Source organism: Schistocerca cancellata, chromosome 7, assembly GCF_023864275.1.
Source record: "Schistocerca cancellata isolate TAMUIC-IGC-003103 chromosome 7, iqSchCanc2.1, whole genome shotgun sequence".
Classification (NCBI taxonomy): Eukaryota; Metazoa; Arthropoda; class Insecta; order Orthoptera; family Acrididae; genus Schistocerca; species Schistocerca cancellata.
Window position 1 is genome coordinate 165,125,728 of NC_064632.1, and position 22,837 is coordinate 165,148,564.

The following is a 22,837-nucleotide window of genomic DNA, read 5'->3' on the forward strand; positions in this document are numbered from 1 at the left end:
GAAAAAAAATAGCATTCATTATGCCATATTAAGGTTGTCTTAAGCACAAAAAAGGTGCACGATGCTGCAACCACAATTTTTGATCACAGAGCCAAGAGAGTAAAATAGCCTATTATGCCTACTTTCATATGGCATCATATTTTGGGACAATTCATCAGTAAAAGAAAAAGTATTCATTGCACAGAAGTGTGTAATCAGAATGATAGCTGGAGCCCACCAAAAACCACCTTGCAGACATTTATGTAAGAAACTCAGACATTCACAGTACATATATTCACTTACAAAGTTTGTTATAAATAACCCATCCCAATTCAAAAATAATAGTGAAGTGCATAGCTAGAGGAAAGGATGATCTTCGCTATTCTGGGTTAAATCTGACTTTGGCACAGAATGGGGTGAAACTGTGCTGCCATAAAAATCTCTGGTCATTTGAGAAAACCAGCATTAAAAGTCTGACAGGTGGCCAGCCAACATTTAAAAACAAATTAAAAGAATTTCAGAATGACAACTCTTCATATCCAACAGATGAATTAAACCGACATTTTCATTACAGAATGTCATATTCATGGTCTATGGAACAAGTACAGGGTGCAGCAGAACCGACTACGCAGTTTCTATCAATTACCGCTGGGGCTGTGGTGGGGGTAGGCAATTGCACGTGGTCTGCCTTTGTTCAGCTGTTGACCCCATTTCAGTAACCAACATGGTCTGCACCAGTGCACATTGTGGTTTTGCCGTTACGCGCTTATTATGAAAACAACATATCTGTGATTGCTACACAATGAGCTTTTCAGCGACAGTTCAACATTCCACTCAAAACTTTCGCTGTAAATAACCCCCGAATTATTCATGGAAGACCACAACATTCGCTTAGAGTGACAGTATGGTGTGCCGTATCACAATCTGGTATGGTAGGCCCTTACCTTTTTGAGGAGGAAGGAGTGACTGACAGTGAATTCCACATGTTATGCTTCAATGCTGTAAAATTTTATGCAACCCAGAATGGACTAGATTGTTGAAGAACATGGACTGGGGGACTTGTTGTTCCAACAGGATGGAGCTACTGCTCACACATCTTGAATTTCACTTTATGTTTTGAGAGGAATGTTTGAGGGATGCCTTGTCTCTTTGAGGGGTGATGTCGGGTGGTCTGCGCTGTCACCAGATTTGAGCATTTGTGACTGCTCTCTTTGGGGATATATGAAGGAAAAGGTTTTCAAAAGCCGCCCTCACACCCTACCAGAGTTAAAGGAGCAGATTATTGACAGAGTGAATGCCATACTCTGCACTGTGTGTGCAAAGGCTGCTCGAAACTTCAGGGATCACCCACAACAATGTATTAATGCTAACAGCCGCCATCCTGAGGACATTATTTTCAAAACTAAACGAATGTAAAATGTTATATTGTACCAATTTCAAAAACATTTTTTCTCTATACAATCAGATTTACTTTTTATAGCTGATTAAAACTGCTTAGTCGGTTTTGCCGCACCCTGTATTAGTGAAATATAATGTAGAGAGAGACTTGTGAATGATCAACATGTAGCTACATTGACAAAGTAATTTGCGATGTGATAAAATGATTTGTTCCACATTACAATTTGTCATGCAAATGATCAATAGAACATGAAATCACCCAACCAACCAACAACACTCTACAGTTCTGGCGTCCGAAACCTTTCCAGGAGTTCAGCAGCAAGCACGTCTGATGCATATATGCCATTTTCCTTACGGGGGGTAGGGCATCAAACGGGCCGAATTGGAGCAGGAGAGGCACCACAGGACATTTTACACTCCTGGAAATTGAAATAAGAACACCGTGAATTCATTGTCCCAGGAAGGGGAAACTTTATTGACACATTCCTGGGGTCAGATACATCACATGATCACACTGACAGAACCACAGCACATAGACACAGGCAACAGAGCATGCACAATGTCGGCACTAGTACAGTGTATATCCACCTTTCGCAGCAATGCAGGCTGCTATTCTCCCATGGAGACGATCGTAGAGATGCTGGATATAGTCCTGTGGAATGGCTTGCCATGCCATTTCCACCTGGCGCCTCAGTTGGACCAGCGTTCGTGCTGGACGTGCAGACCGCGTGAGACGACGCTTCATCCAGTCCCAAACATGCTCAATGGGGGACAGATCTGGAGATCTTGCTGGCCAAGGTAGTTGACTTACACCTTCTAGAGCACGTTGGGTGGCACGGGATACATGCGGACGTGCATTGTCCTGTTGGAACAGCAAGTTCCCTTGCCGGTCTAGGAATGGTAGAACGATGGGTTCGATGACGGTTTGGATGTACCGTGCACTATTCAGTGTCCCCTCAACGATCACCAGTGGTGTACGGCCAGTGTAGGAGATCGCTCCCCACACCATGATGCCGGGTGTTGGCCCTGTGTGCCTCGGTCGTATGCAGTCCTGATTGTGGCGCTCACCTGCACGGCGCCAAACACGCATACGACCATCATTGGCACCAAGGCAGAAGCGACTCTCATCGCTGAAGACGACACGTCTCCATTCGTCCCTCCATTCACGCCTGTCGCGACACCACTGGAGGCGGGCTGCACGATGTTGGGGCGTGAGCGGAAGACGGCCTAACGGTGTGCGGGACCGTAGCCCAGCTTCATGGAGACGGTTGCGAATGGTCCTCGCCGATACCCCAGGAGCAACAGTGTCCCTAATTTGCTGGGAAGTGGCGGTGCGGTCCCCTACGGCACTGCGTAGGATCCTACGGTCTTGGCGTGCATCCGTGCGTCGCTGCGGTCCAGTCCCAGGTCGACGGGCACGTGCACCTTCCGCCGACCACTGGCAACAACATCGATGTACTGTGGAGACCTCACGCCCCACGTGTTGAGCAATTCGGCGGTACGTCCACCCGGCCTCCCGCATGCCCACTATACGCCCTCGCTCAAAGTCCGTCAACTGCACATACGGTTCACGTCCACGCTGTCGCGGCATGCTACCAGTGTTAAAGACTGCGATGGAGCTCCGTATGCCACGGCAAACTGGCTGACACTGACGGCGGCAGTGCACAAATGCTGCGCAGCTAGCGCCATTCGACAGCCAACACCGCGGTTCCTGGTGTGTCCGCTGTGCCGTGCGTGTGATCATTGCTTGTACAGCCCTCTCGCAGTGTCCGGAGCAAGTATGGTGGGTCTGACACACCGGTGTCAATGTGTTCTTTTTTCCATTTCCAGGAGTGCATTTTCTACTGTCTATACTTTTACAAATAAATTCATAAAACTTTGTCAACATGACCAGGAAGAATTCAGGATTCCACTCATAGCAGTGGAAGTGCAAAAACATAACAAAATACTTTTTTTTTTTTTAGATATGAAATTTCATCATTTTTTTCACTTACTATTGGCTGCATTTGTTGCTATAGGTACATTTTTCTTCACAAGTAAGAGAGATTCTTTGATGAATTTTGCACAGCATACAAACCATACTTATAGGTGTATGAAACTCTAGAATTTTCCAAATCTATTAAAAACTGTGGTAAAAATTAAAAAAGTTAATTATCTAACTACAAAATTTGATTTTTTTCTAAACAAAGTTTAAAACGTAACAGCTCATTCATTTTTTCATAAATTAAATAGATTCTAGAGTTTCAGACACCTGTAAGTATGGTTTGTATGCTGTGCAAAATTCATCGAACATTCTCTCTTACTTATGAAGAAAAGTGTACCTATAGCAACAAATGCAGCCAATAGTAAGTGAAAAAATAATGACATTTCATATGTAAAAAATTATTTTGTTATGTTTTTGAACTTCCGCTGCTACGAGTGTGAATCCTGAATCCTTCCTGGTCATGCTGACAAAGTTTTATGAATTTACTTGTAAAAGTACAGACAGTGGAAATTAAAATGTCCTCTGGTGCCTCTCCTGCTCCAAGTCAGCCCGTTTGATGTCCTACCCCCCCTTAATTTTGTTTCTCAGTTCTCTTCCTGAGCATGGTATGTAATCATTCACGACTTCTGGGTCAAGAAGTATATCCTATGTGAGGGTTTGAGAATTTCTCATCCTGTTTCATAGTTTTAGGGAACACCACCTACGTAACATTCAGGTCACTTCAACATCAGCCATAGTTACAGTCCCACATAAGAACTACTGATTCAGGAACATAGGCAGAGGATAGGTAGGTACTTGGTAAAGTGGATGTTAAACATAACTCAACTTAAATTTAATACAATTATGAAGAACAAACTTCTGTGTGTCATAGTGTGTACCTTCAGCAATAAGTAGGCCTGCCTTACTAAAGAAAACTCAACACAACACAAAACGGCACAATCAGTCCTTTATGGCATAGGTTGGTTGGTTGGTTGGTTCGGGTGAGGGGACCAAACAGCAAGGCCATCAGTCCCGTCGGATTATGGAAGGACCGGGTAGGAAGTCAGCCATGCTGTTTCAAAGGAACTATCCTGGCATTTTCCTGAAGTGATTTAGGGAAATCATGGACAACCTAACTCAGGATGGTCGGATGCAGGTTTGACCCGTTATCCTCCTGAACATGAGTGAAGTATGATGGCACCATCAAGAGAGCCTATTCATGTAGATATGTGCCATATTTTGGTCTGCTGTGAAAATTTAGGCGAGGAGATGCTTCTCTATGAAGTAAACAGCTCCTAAGTAAAACATTCCATAGTATATTATGACAAAAAAAATGCAAAAGTTATTGGGCAAGCAGGTCGATTGGTTGGTTTATAAGATGGGGGGGGGGGGGGAGGGAGGGGAGGAGGGGGACCAAACTACAATTACACAAGGAAAAGGAAGAAGAAAGGAGACATACAGCACAATAACAGGAGAAAGGAAGAACCAGAAGAACGACAGGACAACCAACACTACCATGGAGAGAAAAAGAAGGAAAAAAAATACACACAAAGAGAACAGGTAGAAGGGGTAAAAACAAAAGAGCAGATGATGGCCGACCACGAGAATAAAAATGAAAAGCCAGCCACTCTGTGACACATTAAAACATCCACCCCAAAAGCACTAGGGTGGAGGACACAAGAGGGACAAAGGAAATGTGCTAAAACTCACCCTCACAAATAAAACGCAAAACTAAATCAGCCAATGAGGCATTGTCAGGTAAAATTGGCAGCAACGAGTCCAGCAACCCAAGATTCTGTCATTGGGCAGTCAAAGTGGGACAGTGCACCAGAAGATGGGCCACTGTCAACCGGACGCCGCACCAACACCGAGGCAGGTCTTCAAGGTGCAGGAGGTAACCGTGGTCGCCCAAGCATGGCCAATGTGGAGCTGGCAGAGGACAACTGATTCCCTGCGAGAGGCCTGCATGGAAGACTTCCACACATTTGCAGTCTCCTTAATGACACGCAATTTGTTGTGTGTACTGTTGTGCCATTCTGTCTCCCAAAGCAGAAAAACCCTGCGGCGTAAGTCAGAACGCAGGTCAGGTTCGGAGATGCCCATCTCCAGAAGCGGTTTCCGTGCAGCCTGTTTTGCCAGCAAGTTAGTTGCCTGGCATTCTGACGTGACCTCGGGTCCAGACAAACACCACTGAATGACTGGACCGTTCTAGGGCATAGATGGACTCCTGGATGCTCGCTACCAAAGGATGACAAGGGTACCACTGGTCGATAGCTTGTAGACTGCTCAAGGAGTTAGTACACAGGAGAAATGACTCACATGGGCATGAGCGGATGCGCTGAAGAGCACGAAATATGGTCGCCAGCTCTGCAGTGAAAACACTGTAGCATCAGCCAAGGAGTGCTATTCTATATGTCCTCTATGAACATAGGCAAAGAGAACGTGACCATCAGCCATCGAGCCATCAGTGTAAACCACATCATGGCCCTGGTACATGTCGAGAATCGAGAGAAAGTGACAGGAGAGTCGCAGGGTTAACAGAGTCCTTAGGGCCACGTGAAAGGTCCAGGCGAAGCCGCGGCCTAGGTGTACACCACAGAGGTGTACGTGAATGGAGAATGGACCTCAAGTATAGGTGGTAAAGGGAAGGACTCCAGTTCAGACAGAAGGGATCGCATGCAAACCGCAATCATTAGTCCTGACCTGGGCTGCCGATGGGGGAGACGGGCTGCCACGAGTGGGAAAAGGAGACTGTAATTCGGATGTGCAGGAGATCTAAGAACATGTGCAACATAACTGGCAAGCAGTTGTGCATGTCTAACCTTCAACAGAGGGACTCCGGCCTCCACAAGGACAGCGGTCACCGGACTCGTTATAGAAGAACCTGTCACTAGGCGAGTGCCACAGTGGTGCACTGGGTCAAGTAATCTGCACCCCAGTTGGTGTTGCTCAGGCAGTGGAGGGCATTGAGGTGCTGCCAGCATTTACACTTAAGCTGACGAAAGTGAGGTAGCCTAGTCAATTGGGCATCGAAAACCAGTCCTAAGAATCGATATGCTTCCACGACAGTGAGTGGATCATCAGTAGGATAAAGTTCTGGTTCTGGATGAACAGTACGATGCATAACACACAACTTTGCAGCCGAAAACTGGAAACCATGAGCTAGAGACCATGACTGCACCTTGTGGATGGCTCCCTGTAGGTGCTGCTCAGCAACACAAGTACTGGTGGAGCAGTACGAAATGCAGAAGTCCTCTGCATACAGAGACGGTGAGACAGATGGCCCTACAGCTGCTGCTACACCATTAATGCCCAATAAAAATAGAGACACACTCAATACAGAGACCTGCGAGACCCCAATCTCCTGGATATGGGGAGAATTATGGGAAGCTCAACTTGGACATGGGAAGTATGAAGTGACACGAAATTTTGGATAAAAATCGGGAGCGGGTCTTGGAGACCCCACTTGTACAATGTGGCAAGGATATGATGTCACCAGGTGGTGTCATACACTTTTCGTAAATCAAAAAAAGGCGGCAACCAGATGTTGGCATCTGGAAAAGGCCGTTTGGATGGCAGACTCGACGGACACAAGATTATCAGTGGTACAGCGACCCTGACAGAAGACGGCCTGACATGGAGCCAGTAGGCCACGTGACTCCAGGACCCAACCCAAGCGCCGACACAGTATATGTTCCAGCAGCTTACAAAGAACGTTGGTGAGGCTGATGGGCCATCAGCTATCCACATCAAGTGGGTTTTAACCAGGTTCGAACACCGGAATGATGATGCTCTCCCGCCATTGCGATGGAACGATGCCATCGCACCAGATCCGGTTTAAGATGTCGAGGAAATTTCGCTTGCAGCCAGATGAGAGATGCTTAATCATCTGACTGTGGATCCGATCTGGCCCAGGAGCTGTGGCGGGGAAATGTGCAAGGGCACTGAGGAGCTCCCACTCTGTAAATGAGGTGTTACAGGATTCACTGAAGCATGTAGTGAATGAGAGCACTTTCCCTTCCAGCTGCCGTTTGACAGTCGAAAGGCTGGGGGGTAATTCTCCGATGCAGAGGCTCGAGCAAAGTGCTCGGCAATGATGTTCGCGTCGGTAGACAACACCATTTATGTTAACACCAGGAACACCTGTTGGGGTCTGGTACCTGAAAACACATTTCATCTTTGCCCAGACTTGGGAAGGTGACGTGTGGCACCCAATGGTGGAGACATCACTCCCGACACTCCTGCTTATGTTGTGTGATAAGTCTGCAAATGCGGGCATGGAGCCGTTTAAAGGCTATGAGTTGCTCCAGGGAAGGATGCCGCTTATGTCGCTGTAGAGCTCGTTGACACTCCTTAATTGCTTCAGCAACTTCTGGCGGCCGCCAAGGGACTGCCTTTCGCCAGGGGCATCCTAAAGAGCGAGGAATCGCGTTTTCTGCCACAGAAACCATTCTTGTAGTCACCTGCTCAACCATCACATCGATGTTACCATGTGGGAGAGATTCAACAGTGACAGCAGACATGAAAGTTTCCCAGTCCGCCTTGCTTAAAGCCCATATGGGCAGGCTTCCATGGGCCTGACGCCGGGGCAGTGGCAGGAAGATGGGGAAATGGTCACAATCACACAGGTTGTCACTTGACTCAAGGGACCCCTTCCTAGTGAGACGAGCTGAAGAGGACTCATGCTTCTCCGGCTCAGAAGTCGGGACTGATGTCCCCAATGGTTGGACGGGGTGGGGGAGGGGGGTTTTGCTCCAGAAGTATGTGGTGTGGGAGCAACAGGGAGGGAAGTACCCCCTACCATCAAGGAGGCATGTGTAGTCTTCTGGTTCTGAGACGCGACAGGAATGCGAGGAACTGATGGGGCAACAATTGTTCTCATAGCGAGGTTGTAGGTGCTGAAATTTCCTCTTAGTCTCAGTGTAGGTCAGTCGGTCCAGGGTCTTATATTCCATGATCTTCCTCTCTTTCTGTAAAATTCTGCAGTCTGGCATGCAAGTTGGATGATGCTTCTTGCAGGTCACACAGGTGGGAGGTGGGGCACGTGGAGTATTGGGATGTGATGGACATCCACAATCTTGACATGTGACGCTGGAAGTACAGCGGGAAGACATATGGCTGAACTTCCAGCACTGCAATGGGGGAGGGATATATGGCTTGATGTCACAGCCTTCGACCATCACCTTGACCTTCTCAGGCAACGTGTTACCCTCTAAAGCCAATATGAAGGCACCAGTGGCAACCTGATTATCCCTCGGACTTGATGGACATGCCAGACAAAATGAACACCTCGCCCCTCTAAATTGGCGCATAGCTCGTTGTCAGACAGCAAAAGAAGGTCCCGGTGGAATGTAATACCCTGGACCACATTTCAGCTCTTATGGGGCATGATGGTAACAGAAACATCCCTCAACTTGTCACAAACAAGTAATGCCCCTGACCGAGCAGAGGATGCTGTTTTTATCAAGACTGATCCAGAGTGCATTTTGGACAAGCCCTCCACCTCCCCAAACTTGTCCTCCAAATGTTCCATAAAAAACTGAGGCTTCATGGACATGAAAGATTCCCCATCAACCCTCATACATATGAAGTACCAGGTCGAATAAGCTTCGCTTTCATCCTTAGCCTGGCATTTCTCCCATGGTGTGGCCAGGGAAGGGAACAATTTGGGGTAATATTTCTTAGCATTGAAGTTAGACTTCGCCCGCTTAGAGACGGCTGGCGGTGGACCACCAGCAAGAGATGACGTACTATGCTTCATGGCATGTCATCCGACTTGACGCCATCCACTCCAACCAGGGGCCCACCACACAGGTGCCACCCAGCCTCAGCAAGGGCCACCTGGCAGGATGGCCATTGCCGGGAGTCCCGATGCCCCTTGGATATGGGCATCTAGGTACTCCATGGCATACGTGGGGAGTTAACAGCACAGGCATCAAAAGAGCGATCACTGTGTTGTAAGGGGCTACAACCAACAGGGTACATGGCGGCCCCACCACAATGGACTGGCTACCGTGCTGGATGAGATGCTAAAAAGTCCATGGTCATCGTCGGCACAGAAAACGACACTGCATAGTGCATGGTGGAAAACACACCCGGGAAGGTGTCCTCGCCCAAGAGATGAAGAATGAGGGGGACTGCAATGCAATGACGAGAAAGTGGTCTAAAGATCTCAATGCACAATAGACACAATGCACCATGTAAGGCGCCCTTCACCAATTGGCTCGTTCTTCAGGAAAATTGAGAAAGATGGAGGTCAAACCCGACAGGGGACCACCATTTAAAGGCCGACATGTGTGAGACTCCTTTTAGTAGTCTCTTACAATACGCAGGAATACCTCAGACCTATTCTAACCCCTGACCTGCAGATGGGAAGCAGGTTGATTTATGATCTTCTTATGTGATTGTCAAGACATTGTTGGGTAGATGCCTAATAAATGTAATTAGAAAATGCAGTCAGGCAATTTAATCTCAAATCATATAGGGCATGTCACTTTCTCCAAAAAAAATGTTAGACCTCTGTACCAAGTGTGTTAAGAAACAGGATATTTTCATTTTATCTTTGTTTTTGTAAATGGTATAGTTCTTTGAAAAATGTATATTTTGTAAATAACTCTTAAAACAGTACAGAACTAAAAAGAAATATAACTAATCAACCAAGGTTGATAGTACAGAGACCTGGCAGATGTTTTGCTTCAAATCTCCCTCTTTAAATGTTCAAATTTAATTGACACACATACATACTTATGCATTTTCTTTTTACTTACAAACCTAAGTAGTAAACACAAAAAAAATTTAATTTTTTTTTACTAATTTGGAAAGTCACAGAACTTCCTTATTCTGTTACCAGGGACAACTGATATAAACAGCACTTCTCTGTTATAGCTATCTGTATTATGTAAATATTTATTACAAAAAATTAAAAAATGCGTTTCTATGTTTTTTTTCAATTATTTACTTTAAAACCTCTCTCACAACATGTATATTGTTTGGTTAATGTGTTAGTAGTTACTCACTTCAGCAAGAAACTTAGTGATAACCCAGCTGAACAATCACAGTCACTGGAATGTGAAACTGAAGAAGACAGTGCAGATGTTTATATTCCTGATTCAGTCCCTCATATACCCCCCCCCCCCCCCTTAAACACCCAGACAAGGTAAGATGCAAAAGAAAAAAATAGTATATACAAAGAAAAGTAGAAGAAACTGAAATAAGTTTTACACAAGCAACATCTTCAAAACTTTGTGAAATGTATAATGTAGATGCACTTAGTGCAGAAACCGAAGGTAGTCATATATGCACTGAAAAACCTAAACACTGCTATCTTGGCAACCACCTATACTGAGAAGGTACAATTACCGACACTGATCTGATACCAGATAGTTACGCAAAACAGCAGATACAGAAATACATACCCACTTCCTCACATTATTTACTTCGAAAACTCATAAAATGAAGACTAAAAAAGATATCTGTGCATCCCAGATTCCTACTGTGACCATCCATTGCAATATGATATGGTTAATGTTGCTCTGGAATATTACCCAAGTGATGCCAAATCAGGCTGATATTTACTCTGTTAATGAAAATTGTGAAAAAGTTAAAAAGGCAAAATGATACACAACAAGATCAGTAAAAGCAGCATATCTCCTAATGGGAAAGGAGAACCCAAATTTATAAACTGGTCTCACAAAATAATTCTCCTTACAACCAAAATGTGTAAAATGCCAGCCAGTGAAAGAAGTATGCACATGTATTTACTACACTAATCTGAAACTTATTTTTTCCACCAAAAGCAGTGCCACATGACAGTAGTACACAGAGATGGCAACCCGATGCTTTTATTTAGATGTTTTTGCGTAGGTGTCAAGAGCCACAAGAGAAATGGTTGAAGAGTGTGCAGTGTGTCTTGGTGTTTAAGGGATGACCACTGAAGTATTATACCTTCAGGATACAGAAAGTGACATAACCTATGACTGGAAACAAGATGGCGGCACATACGGATGTAGTGGCAAATCGCTCCGTGAATATCGGTAAATTACCATCAGTGAATTGTATGCTATGTGCAAAAAAAGTGATAAAAGGTGTTAAAATATGTGTAGTGGCACATAAATGGTATCATTCTTGTTGTTTCATGGAAGCAAATCTCGGTCAACATAGGCCTACACGTAACTGTGGAACCGAGTGCAACGGTCTTGAAACTGCATTTGAAATGTGCAACGCTGGACTCGAAATAAGTGTGAGGGAAGAACTGCAAAGTGACTTAAGTAAAGCTAGACAATATGCAGAAATGCTGAAAAGTTTGATCGACTATATGGACCTTCCCACAGATACTCAAACAGGCAAACGAGAGTGTGTATATATTAGGCCTAAGAAAATCTCTCGACCTGTCTTAAATACCAATGTTTTTCGTGTTCCACTAATGAATAAATACGATGTTCTAAGTGCAGACAGCTCAGAATCACGGACAAAAAATCTCAGTGTAACAGGTAACTGCTCGGAAAGAGCTGTTGAACAAAAAAGTGCCAGCAGAAACACGTTACCATCAAATACTATTAAACGAAAAAATCGTGTGAGAGCAACTTGTAATAAAACTGAACACGAGACAAAAAAGGAAACAGAGAAGAAGAAGGAAGAAATATACATATTATCGACGAGTCATGGCAAGGGACTGGCTACAATCATGTCTGATAAGCAGTCCGAATATAAAGTGATTGGAATTTCGAAACCTGGTGCTCCTCTACGAGAAGTGCTGAAAAACTGTGAAAGTTCCGTGAAAAGCAACGTCAACTGTGTCATAATCGGAGGGGGAAACGATGTCTATAAAAATGAAAGCAGCCTTGCTGTAAGAACACTGAAAGAATCGCTAGGAAAAATTTCACAGGCGAAGGTATTTGTTGTAAACATTCCCTACAGACACGACTTAACGGAAGACTCTTGTGTAAACAAAGAAATCATCGCGACAAATCAGAAATTCAGGAAGATTTGTAGCGGTTTTGTGCACACAACTTTCATTGAAGCAACGAGTTCAGTAAGAGAGCATTTTACTAGACATGGACTGCACAGAAACAACCTAGGCAAGAAAGTGCTGGCCAAAGAAATTCTCCAGGTGATAAAGACAGCAGGAGTGGATGCCTATGTAAAAATAGCACTACCTGCAACAGGTTTTCTGCCAATGACAACAGAAAAGTGCGCCAACAGCATATGAGGAAGAAACATCTGCAGATACACCCTACGATGAAAAAATTACAACTGTGCAAACATGTAAAGCGTCACAGTCACCAGTGGCATTATCAGTAGCAGCAGTGGAAAAGGAAGTAACAGTAGCATCAACAGCAGAAGTTTCACCAGCAATAGTAACTATAGTGCCTCTAAAAGATGAAATGAGAATTGCAGCAGGAGAAGCAGCATCAAGTGTTACGGGTAGACGGAAAACAGCACCTCCTGTCCGTCTAAATGATTTTTTAGTGGAAGGCAGCAAGATGAAGAAGCCCACGAGATAAGTAGTGTAACAAATTTCATAACACCTCACCAAAACATTCAATCTAAAATAAACAACAATTATTATCTTAAAATTTGCTATCTGAATGTTCAAGGACTAATAGATAAAGAATTTATTGTAAACAGTTTTAGACTAGATAACAAATTTGATATTTTCTGTCTGAGTGAACATTGGGTTACTGAGAGTGTACTTCCAGTTGTCAAACTTGATAACTATAATGTAGCAAATAGTTACTGTAGAAAACTGCATATAAGAGGTGGTGTGGCAATATATATTAATCAGTCATTCAGCTGCTCCATTGTTAAGTTGGACCTAGATTATTTATGTGAGGAACTGAACTTTGAAGCCACTGGTATAGTTATGGACAGTCTTAAGTTAGTAATAGTATCCCTTTACAAGTCACCTAAGGGTATCATCAATGTATTTCTAAAAAAATTGGACATGCTGTTAGATTTACTAAGAGGGACCAGATGGTTGCATTATGACATAGTAATTGGTGGAGATTTGAATGCAGATTTTGATATAACAACACATAAACGTACTGTGACTGAGTTGAAAAACCTTCTAAGACAGTGCAATTTGCACTCAATCAATAACAGGCCCACAAGAGATAAAGCATGTCTTGACAATATTTTTGTCAACTTTAAAACTACAGAAGAAACATGTGCTGTTACAGTGTTTCCATTTTCAGATCATGACTCTGTATCTTTAAACTATACAAGTAGGTTCTGTATTGATAATGGTAATATTCCTAAGCCTGTCCCAAAAGTTATAATCACCAGGCCTGTCACAGATGACAAAATTGTTCAGCTCTGTAAGTCCCTTGCTGAGAGAGACTGGTTCAACCAATGTCATGGTGACACAAGTTATAGTCTTAGTGCTGATTTGTCAGGGAAACTATTATTTGAGAGATTTTTTAAAACATTTCTGACACAATTTAATGACAACATCCCCATAAAGAAATGCAAATTAACTGACAAAGGCTTTACAAACAGGGCTACAAACAGACAAAATTCATGGTTCACTAAACAATTATCAAATATGAAAAACCAAGTTATGGTGTTGCACAATATATGTAGCAATCAGAAAACAGAACATGCCAGATTAGCCTATATAAAATGCAGGAATGAGTATAAAAAAGCCATCGTGGAAGCCAAAAAAGCACATAATTTCAATACCATTGATAATTCCACAAATAAGTGCAAAGCTGCATGGAAATTAATAAATGGTGTTGCTAAAGATGTGAGAAGCAAAAAAATTAGTATAAGTACCCAAAAATTCAATGATTTCTTTATTAAATCTGTTGAAAATGTAGGAAATACTATAATCAAACCTGATATCAGTTCATCAGAGTTACTTTCTAAAAATGTTTGCAGAACACCAACAGACATAGGTACGTTTATGTTCTCCGAGGTCTCACCTAGTCATGTCCTAAGCATTGTAAAACGGATGAAATCTTCAGACAGTGTAGATATATATGACATATCCTGTAATTTACTAAAGAAAGTAATAGACTATATTGTGCACCCCTTAACATCCTGTATAAATAAATGCATATCTGAAGGATATTTTTCCGAAGAACTCAAAGTGGCTAGGGTAATTCCAATATATAAAAAGGGAGATATGGACTCACCTTCCAGTTACAGACCAATCTCCATAGTCCCAGCTTTTTCTAAAATACTGGAATGTGTAATTTACCAACAGCTATCTGTCTATTTTGAAAAATTAGGAATAATTAGTGAACCTCAGTATGGTTTTAGGAAAAGTTGTCTACTGTGGATGCTATAGACTTTGTAGTCAAATACTTACATCAAGTGTTTGAGGATAAGGGCTATGCTCAACTCACATTTTGTGATCTAAGCAAAGCTTTTGACTGTGTAAAGCATAAGCCACTCCTAGAAAAACTGGAATTCTATGGCATTAGACATAACAGCCTTAAATTAATAAAATCATATCTTCAGAATCGTAAGCAAGTTGTTTGTGTAGGGAGAGAAATGTTGAGTATACAGCAAGACAAGGTAGGTGTTCCGCAGGGATCTGTGCTGGGCCCCTTTTTGTTCCTGATAATGATAAATGATCTGCCGTCATTTATCAAGTCCACCACTGTGTTGTATGCAGATGATACATTTCTTCATGCTAGTGAGGATTTCAATAGCCTTAAAACTTGTGCAGAAAAGACAATTGACCAAGCATCCTATTGGTTCAAGGCAAATGGATTCCTGCTGAATGAAAACAAAACACAGCAGATGGTCTGTAGTCTTAGAGACAACTTCTGTCAGATGATCCAAGTTACGTCAAATTTTTTGGGGGTATACATTGATGATAAATTATTTTGGAGTCAACATGTACAATATATTAGTGGTAAATTGTCAAGAGTTATTTACCTGTTAAGGGGACTTATGGATTGTGTTCCTGAAAAATATGTTAGAACATCCTATTTTTCATTCTTTCAAAGTATAACAACATATGGAATTATTTTGTGGGGGAAGTCTAGCTGTGTACATGACATATTAATACTGCAAAAAAAGCTATTAGGATAATTATTGGTTCTGCATATAAGGCACACTGTAAACCATTGTTCTGTGAACAGAAAATCATGACTGTTATAAACTTGTACATATACTATGTTCTAATTTACACGAAGAAGAAATTACCAGAAACAAAAACCAGAGAAAATGTACACAGCCACAATACAAGAAGGAATAGGTGCCTCTATATTCCTTACCACAGATTGTCAAAGTCACTCAACAGCTACGAAATCATGGGGTACAAATTATTTAATAATCTTCCTCAATCTGTTCAAGAATTACCTGAACAATTATTCAAACAAACAATTCATGACTAGCTAGTCCACCACCCATTCTATGACATAAGAGAATTTATCAACTCTAATATAATACTATTATGTTAACAAGAAACCTGTTGTTTCTTTCAAACTATTAATTGTATTTTAGTATGTATATGACGTTGTCTATTGCTGTAATGGCCGAATGACAATAAAATTATTATTATTATTATTACTGTGGGAGGGAGGGGAGTTGATGATGAAGACAGTGGAGCTAGGGAAGTTTGTTACAGGGGTTTTTGCTAAAGAAACCTTAATGTGGAGTAATGAATGGAGTTTTTCCTTCTGGTGTTGTAATTACGTCCCTCGTTGTTCCTTTTGAACTGTAGTGGATTATTAACAACAAACCTCATGAGGGAATAAATATATAGTGAAGCCTTACAGTTTTGAAAATGGCTGTTATTCAACAACCATATACTAGTTTCAAAGTAAGATTAAACAGTCGACTGGTTGCACATAAACTTTAAGAACACTGTCTCGATGTTCCCAGCTGGGTACACGTGGCAAAGGCTACAATGTTTTGTTTTATTTTTAACTTGAGCATTGCTGCTCCAAATTCTGATTATTGCTTTTTAGCAATGTAATGCTGATACCCCCAGTAGTTGTTGAAACCAAGGTAAATATACATAACGTTTATGTGCAACAGGTTTGCTGTTTAATCTTATATTGATACGGTGAAGCAGTAGTCTGAATGCACAACTCCTTAAACAGATGCCTATAAGATGATTCTTTTATTCTTATTCTTACAGCACTCTTCTGAGCTATGGGGGCTTTCTTAAAGAAGAGCTACCCCAGAACATTATTCCATATGACATTACTGAATGAAAATATGCAAAATATGTTAACTTACTGATTTGTCTCTCCCCAAGATTTGCAACAACTCCAAGCACAAATGTGGCTGAACGAAGTTGCCTTAGGGATTCCAAAATGTGTTTTTTCCCAATTTAAATTCTCATCAATATAGACCCCTAAGAATTTTGAAGTTTCTACGCTATTCATTATTTCCTCACCATGTGTTACACTCGTCACTGATGAAATACCTCTTGATATGCAAAAATGAATATGATGTGTCGCTTTAAAATTGAGGGTGAGACCATTTGCAAGAAACTAGCACTCTGAAGAACTTTTTTGCCATTTCTTCTGTTTCTGTATGTATGCTTGGATTGATTCCAATACTAGTGTCATCTGCCAAAAGAACTGAATTCTTGCTTGTTGTATCCTAGACAGAAGATAGTTTAATATATGGGAAACAGTAGTGGACCTAAGATTGAACCTCGAGGGGCCCCATACATCTAGCAACAAGATTTTATCTCCAGCGTGAAGCTCTTAATGCTATAAGAGGTGCTATTGGATTCGTATAGGTAATTTCAAAACTATTACACAACATGGAACTCTTACTTCTAAATGGACGTACATTAGGGGAATTGGAAAAAAGGTAATCTACTATGATGCCACTGGTAAGAATTCAGTGAAATCCCCACTGGGTTGCAGTCTGGAGTGGCGTATACATTCCAAGAACAGTTCTCCATGCAATGCAACCTGTCGCTGTGTGTGAAATTCAGAGACCTCAGTATATTTTAGAAGACTTTGTTGTGAGCAACTCCATTTCTTGTCTCTATGACAAGTAGTGGTGGGTAGGACAAATAATTAGTATCTCGCATGTGCTACAAGGTGTAACCGTCTCCTTTATGATATCTCATGGTTCCGGCAAATTCTTTCAAATGACCACTATCAACAGTTCAGTGTGCAGCTTCCACTTCCCGAGCATTGCTCTTGTTGAATCGCCCTTGTACATGTGCAAATTCAGCTCGGCTATACAAGATCAATGTGGAACAGATGGAAAAACATATGAACTCTTTTCAACAGTGTAACATTGATTGTTACAGTGCAGGCAATTTTAATTCAAGTAACGTCATAAATTATGCAAAAAAAAAAAAAAAAAAGAAGAATAATATAGGAACCAGAAAAGTGTATACACAAAGCTATTTTCTACCTCTATTTTTTAAACATAATGTTTGAACAAAATGAACCATTGTTTTCCTACTCACTTCCAATGCTGTAAAGTACTTATTCTGACTATGATATAGAAGTTTTGCGTTACATTTACTCAATTTCAGCAATCAACAAAAATTTTTAAGTTCTAGGACTTTAACTTTAGAGTAGTTAGGTTTAACAAATTATGCACCACAAAATATTGCCCAATCTGAATGTACCTTCCATTAATACAATGACCAACATCACACAATTTTGGGAATATTCAGGATGTGGGTTTCAGAGTAAATAATTTATTAAAAAAAAAAAAAAAAATTCTCTCGTCTTCGTATAAAAATACTTTTGGCAGTTTAAGAATTACCAACATTAATATCATAGCTCACAGTTAGCAGTCTTTCCACTTTATAACTTTTCATGACAATTAACATCCAGTAACTGTTCATATTTTCAAAACATACTTGTGAAATTTGCTGAGAGTTACAGAATTTCGTAGCTCATTTTTCCAGACGAAATACGAAAAAAAAGCTGAAAGGCATGTATAGGTTAATTACATCTGACAGTACTGAACAAAGTTTAAATACTCTCATGTAGTGGGGTCTATAAAGTTTTAGCAAAGCATCACAAAATCAAAATATTTTAATTTTGGAAAGGGGTCTTCGTGAACTTCAACACATATGTTTTTCAGAAAACTTTAAAATAAAGATGTGACACATTTGCTGTTGACATGTATGATCTGAGATGAAACAGCCCTAGAAGAATAATAGCATTATGTTAAATTCGTAAGTTATTACTTACCTTGTAGCTAATGTAGAATGATTAAATATCATATTGTAACACACTGGCAGGTGATACCTCTGAACTGCAGTAATAAAGGAAGAGGGTGGTAACAAAATACAGATACTACTTTCTCTCAACCAAACAATGTTGCCTTACGGACACAAATAGCGACACAAACGTATGTTACTGCTGAATCACGACATTTCAAGAATAAATGGAATGTCGCTGCTTACCGATCGAATTTTAACAGTGAAAAGGTACATACTGTTTGCACAAACCTTTATGCTTAATAATTTATTAACAGTACGTAAATTTTAATATTATTCTAGACAGATAGGTTGCCCTTTGAGTAGGAATATAATGTACCAAATTACCATGTGAGGGGCGCTGATAGTTACGCCATAACCAATCCCTTGAGGTGCATCCATGTATGGGTTAAATTTCGCGTATTTTCCACGGTCCACTTGCTCCATAACTTCTTCCACGATCTTACTACGAATTATTCCATTAGCTGCACAGACAAACAATATACAATAAAATATTCTAGAAAAACATTATTGAATACCGGTGCCCAACTACCAAACAAATAATTACCGCGTAAATTGCGGACCATGTCACTGTTATTTTTTCCGTGTGACCTCCAAGCCATCGCGAACTGCCGGTTGAAGCTCAAGTAAAAAACACAACCTACAGCAACAAGAGCGAAGAAGTGAGTCATAGGAGCTGCTAACCTGCAAGATTTTGAAACCATTATATATGGTTTTATTAAGAAAAACATAAAAAGTTCATGTAACTACACTGCATATTTTACACAGTGGCGGCTCTAATTCATAACATTTCTTACCATAACAGTCGCACTAACCTGCTATTGTACGTAAACTGTCTAGGGGCAACTGACGACTTAAAATTTGTCCGACCATGACAGTAGCCTATCAAGCATATTGCGACGACGTATTTAGCACACTAAACAACTGAAATACGCAAAAATGTTGTAAATGTTTACCAACCAGCAGCTTCTAATCCTAACAATACGATTGTGAGTTTCCGCAGAACTAAAATTTCAACTGCAGCAGCAGAACCGAAATTTCGCCAAAGATAGTATTGTGAGAATAATAACAGACGTCTCCAGCAATGTCACTTGCGGCCAAGGCATTAAAAATCTCCTAGCTTTACTAGTTCTTTGGGTTTCCTGTACAGTCCGTAACAGTAAATAACGGAAGTGTGTTTACTTTGAATTTCTCAGTGGAAGAAATCTCTCCAGACAGAAAAAATAAAGTTTGAAATCTCTCAATCGCCTGTCCAGTCCCCTCAATAGGGAAAATTAAAATGTGGAAAAAGTTGGTTCGTGGCAGGCCGACAACGTAACAGTACCTGAAAGTTAGAATACCTTATTTAAAAGAATTGTAAACTCTTTTAAATGCAGTGATCTCAATTTTCTTTTGTAAACAGCGTTTTCACGATAGTGGGAGAGATTTCCGCCAACTATAATCACATGATTTTTTTTTATATAATCAAAATGCTCCGTCAGTTTTTAGGGTATACAAAGCTGTTCAGTATGACCAAGATTTATCGACATAAAGCAACTCTTAGAATGTGGGAAATCTGTAACGTCTCAAGATAATATTAATTTTTGTCTTGTTGGAATTTCAATGTCTATTTTCGAAATTCTTGATTCAAGAGTTCGTAAACTATATGTCAAAATGTGGTACCCGTATTATTGCTTCTATAATAATTAAGATTGAGGAATTTATATCATGGCAAGCGAATCGAGAGTTTGGGTGGACTATCGATCTGATCATATGCGTGCTGTAAACTTGCTTGTGAAAACTGTTTACTGATGACACAACAATCAAGGCACAGCACTCGATCTTTTTCCCGGGTACAGTTCAGATGATAACACGGCAAACAGGGTCGTACAACGTCTTTGGGCCGTGTCGAGAGCGTGGTCCAATAGGTCCACGCCAAGGGCGCAGGCAAAGAGGGGGCGTAAAACTGCCCGCAAAAAAGTGAAAGAAAGAAAACTGGCTTAACAATCAGGAGAGGTACATTTAGGTCACCTGTCCTTCGTGTTCCTACATTCTGCATACGTGAAGACGCCTTACCTCGGACCGCAATAATATTCTCGCACCTACAGCCAGTGCTTTTGCTCCGAAACATGAGCTTCTTCCGTGACAAATGTTCAGATAACTTACAGAATTGCATTCAGGTAACGTCGTCGACAAACAGCAGCATTTCGACCCATGACTTTCAAAGCACAAGTGAAACGACAGATTGCTGTTCATGGGAACTGATTCCAGTTACATTTTCCAATAAAGCTGCATTCTCGTTAAATCCATTAACAAATTCACAAAATTTGCTAAATCTGTAGGAAAAACTACGGAAAGAAATTATTGTAATTTTACAAGAGCGGGGGGCGGGCAACTTCGGCAGATCTGCCAATGATGTAGAACTGTCTCGCTACAGTTCTGACTGCTGGAGAATCCTAAAATTGGAGTACATTAAACACTTCATGCCCTAGTCTCACAAAGACCTATATATGTGATTTCAAACAAGCAACAATGATCTGCTAACACCAGAAGTAATGTTTGCGCTTACTAGATTGACACTCACCGTGGTGGTGGAAGCATTTTCCATTGTGTATGAGTTGGTATATTTTGCATATTTTCGCTTTGTTTATTGTTGAGCAATAAGGAACTTCTAATTATTGTTTGCTGCCAGATAAGCTAAATCAATTCGTTAAATAGTTCTGTCCATAAAGAAGCACAGGTATAGCACTAATATATCTGTTTCTAGCATACAATGCAGCACATTTCTTGCCGAGGAAATACATTGTGAGGATGTAGTCCAAGAAACCTAAGCATACGTTTTTGAAAATATTAGTATCTTCTTCTTTTATCAGTCTTTGAGGTAGACCTACGCAACATCAGTCACTTTCTAATGATCTTTGCCTTACTGTTAGCCCAGTATTGTTTCATTCTTTCTGATCTGGCATTACTCTCTTCTACAGATATTTGGAGTATTCTTTGGTTTTGATTTTCACTAGAATATTCTCTCTCTTATCTTGGGTTACTTTTTTTCGCTTTCATTTGTGTGCATATTTTCTGTGACATGGAGTTCTTTTACGTCTGTGGGTATATCGTAGTATGGACTGATATTTACGACTACCATAAATAAAGAATGCAGTAGATACATCTGCGTAAACTTTATCAGCCACCAAGAACACACGCAACTGACTCAGACCAAGACTCAGGTCGTACTACCCACTCTCTTCACAGCCCAAAGATCTTTTTCTTCTCGTGGCCCAGGGTCTCTGGCAACTGTGTGGAGAGAGGAGACTGATACTCCCACAGAACCCTCCGCCGGGAGTGTAGAGCTCTGTGGACTAGTTGTGTCCTCATGTGTGGTCGGCACAGCTGCGCTTGAGCAGTCATGTCGTTGCTGACACATTGGGAGACATGTCAGGACGGTTTTTTGCGGGCGCCGCACCTTGCATATGTTGTGGTACGACGTCGGGTATAGCGGTAGGTGAAGGTGAAGGTGTGGTTGACTGGTTGCGTTGCGGCTGGCGCTTGAGTAGCCATGGCCAGTGCGTTTCCTGAGTGATTGTCATAATTGATGAATAGATTGTAGATGTGGTACGGCACCAGGTGCTGCAGGGGATGTTGTGGGTGGCCATAATGTGACCTGGACAGAAAAGTTGGGTGTGATGGTAGATCATTAGATCAGTCATTAAGAGATGACTCTGCTGGTGGCGAACAGAGCTGGTGTGTGCTGTGGCTGACAATAGTGTCGCCCTTGGGATGTGATGCATCCAGAGTGTCTTGTAGGACCCAGTCAGAATTGAGATTGGAGAGGGAGATTATCTTGGAATTACTGTGAAGCAAGATAACAAATGTCTGCAGTCATTTTTGGAGTATCCAATAGTGGCTAGTGCACTATTTACTAACACTGCAGGTAATGGCATACTGACCTTTAGGTGTGCGTTGTTGTCAGGCAACGGCAATGGCTGTGGCATGTGGTGAGTGCTGCACTGAGACTGCTGATGTGGCAGGCAGTGAGGAGGGAGTAGGCACCTTGTATGTTGTAACCATTTTGGAGTGATTGTTGACATCCGGCATTTGCACGTGGCATGCCTATGAAATATGGCTGTAGGTGTGAGGTGGGTGTGTGGCATGAGGTTGCTTCCCATTTGTAACAGCTGGCCTTTGTGAAGCAAGCTCAAGTATATGTGTGTCTGCTGTTGCAAGTTCAGCTTCTGATGCATTGATGTGGTGGCAGAGGTCAGAATTTTCATTGAGAATTAGTCATGCTTCTGTGAAGCAGTTATTGTATTGCTGCTGAGTGGAGGTAATGCTTTGAATCATAGAGATGCACTGGCAGA

General features: G+C 41.6%; 1 protein-coding gene across 16 annotated transcripts in view; it reads right to left on the reverse strand.

The window, feature by feature from the left end:
* The window catches only part of LOC126092558 (protein-L-isoaspartate(D-aspartate) O-methyltransferase), a 114,071-nt gene extending 94,316 nt beyond the window's left edge, over positions 1-19,755 (reverse strand). For 6 of the 16 annotated variants that reach the window (XM_049908228.1, XM_049908229.1, XM_049908226.1 and 3 more), the window contains exons 1-3: positions 19,319-19,754; positions 19,051-19,143; positions 18,831-18,967 (exon numbers count right to left, since the gene is read on the reverse strand). In XM_049908228.1, coding sequence (XP_049764185.1) covers positions 18,831-18,967; positions 19,051-19,143; positions 19,319-19,376 — 288 coding nt within the window. In that variant the 5' untranslated portion in view covers positions 19,377-19,754. Of the gene's footprint in view, positions 1-18,830; positions 18,968-19,050; positions 19,188-19,318 lie in introns of all 16 variants that reach the window. The other 10 variants (XM_049908230.1, XM_049908231.1, XM_049908232.1 and 7 more) reach the window with 7 other exon arrangements.
* Between the last annotated feature and the right edge of the window lie 3,082 nt (positions 19,756-22,837).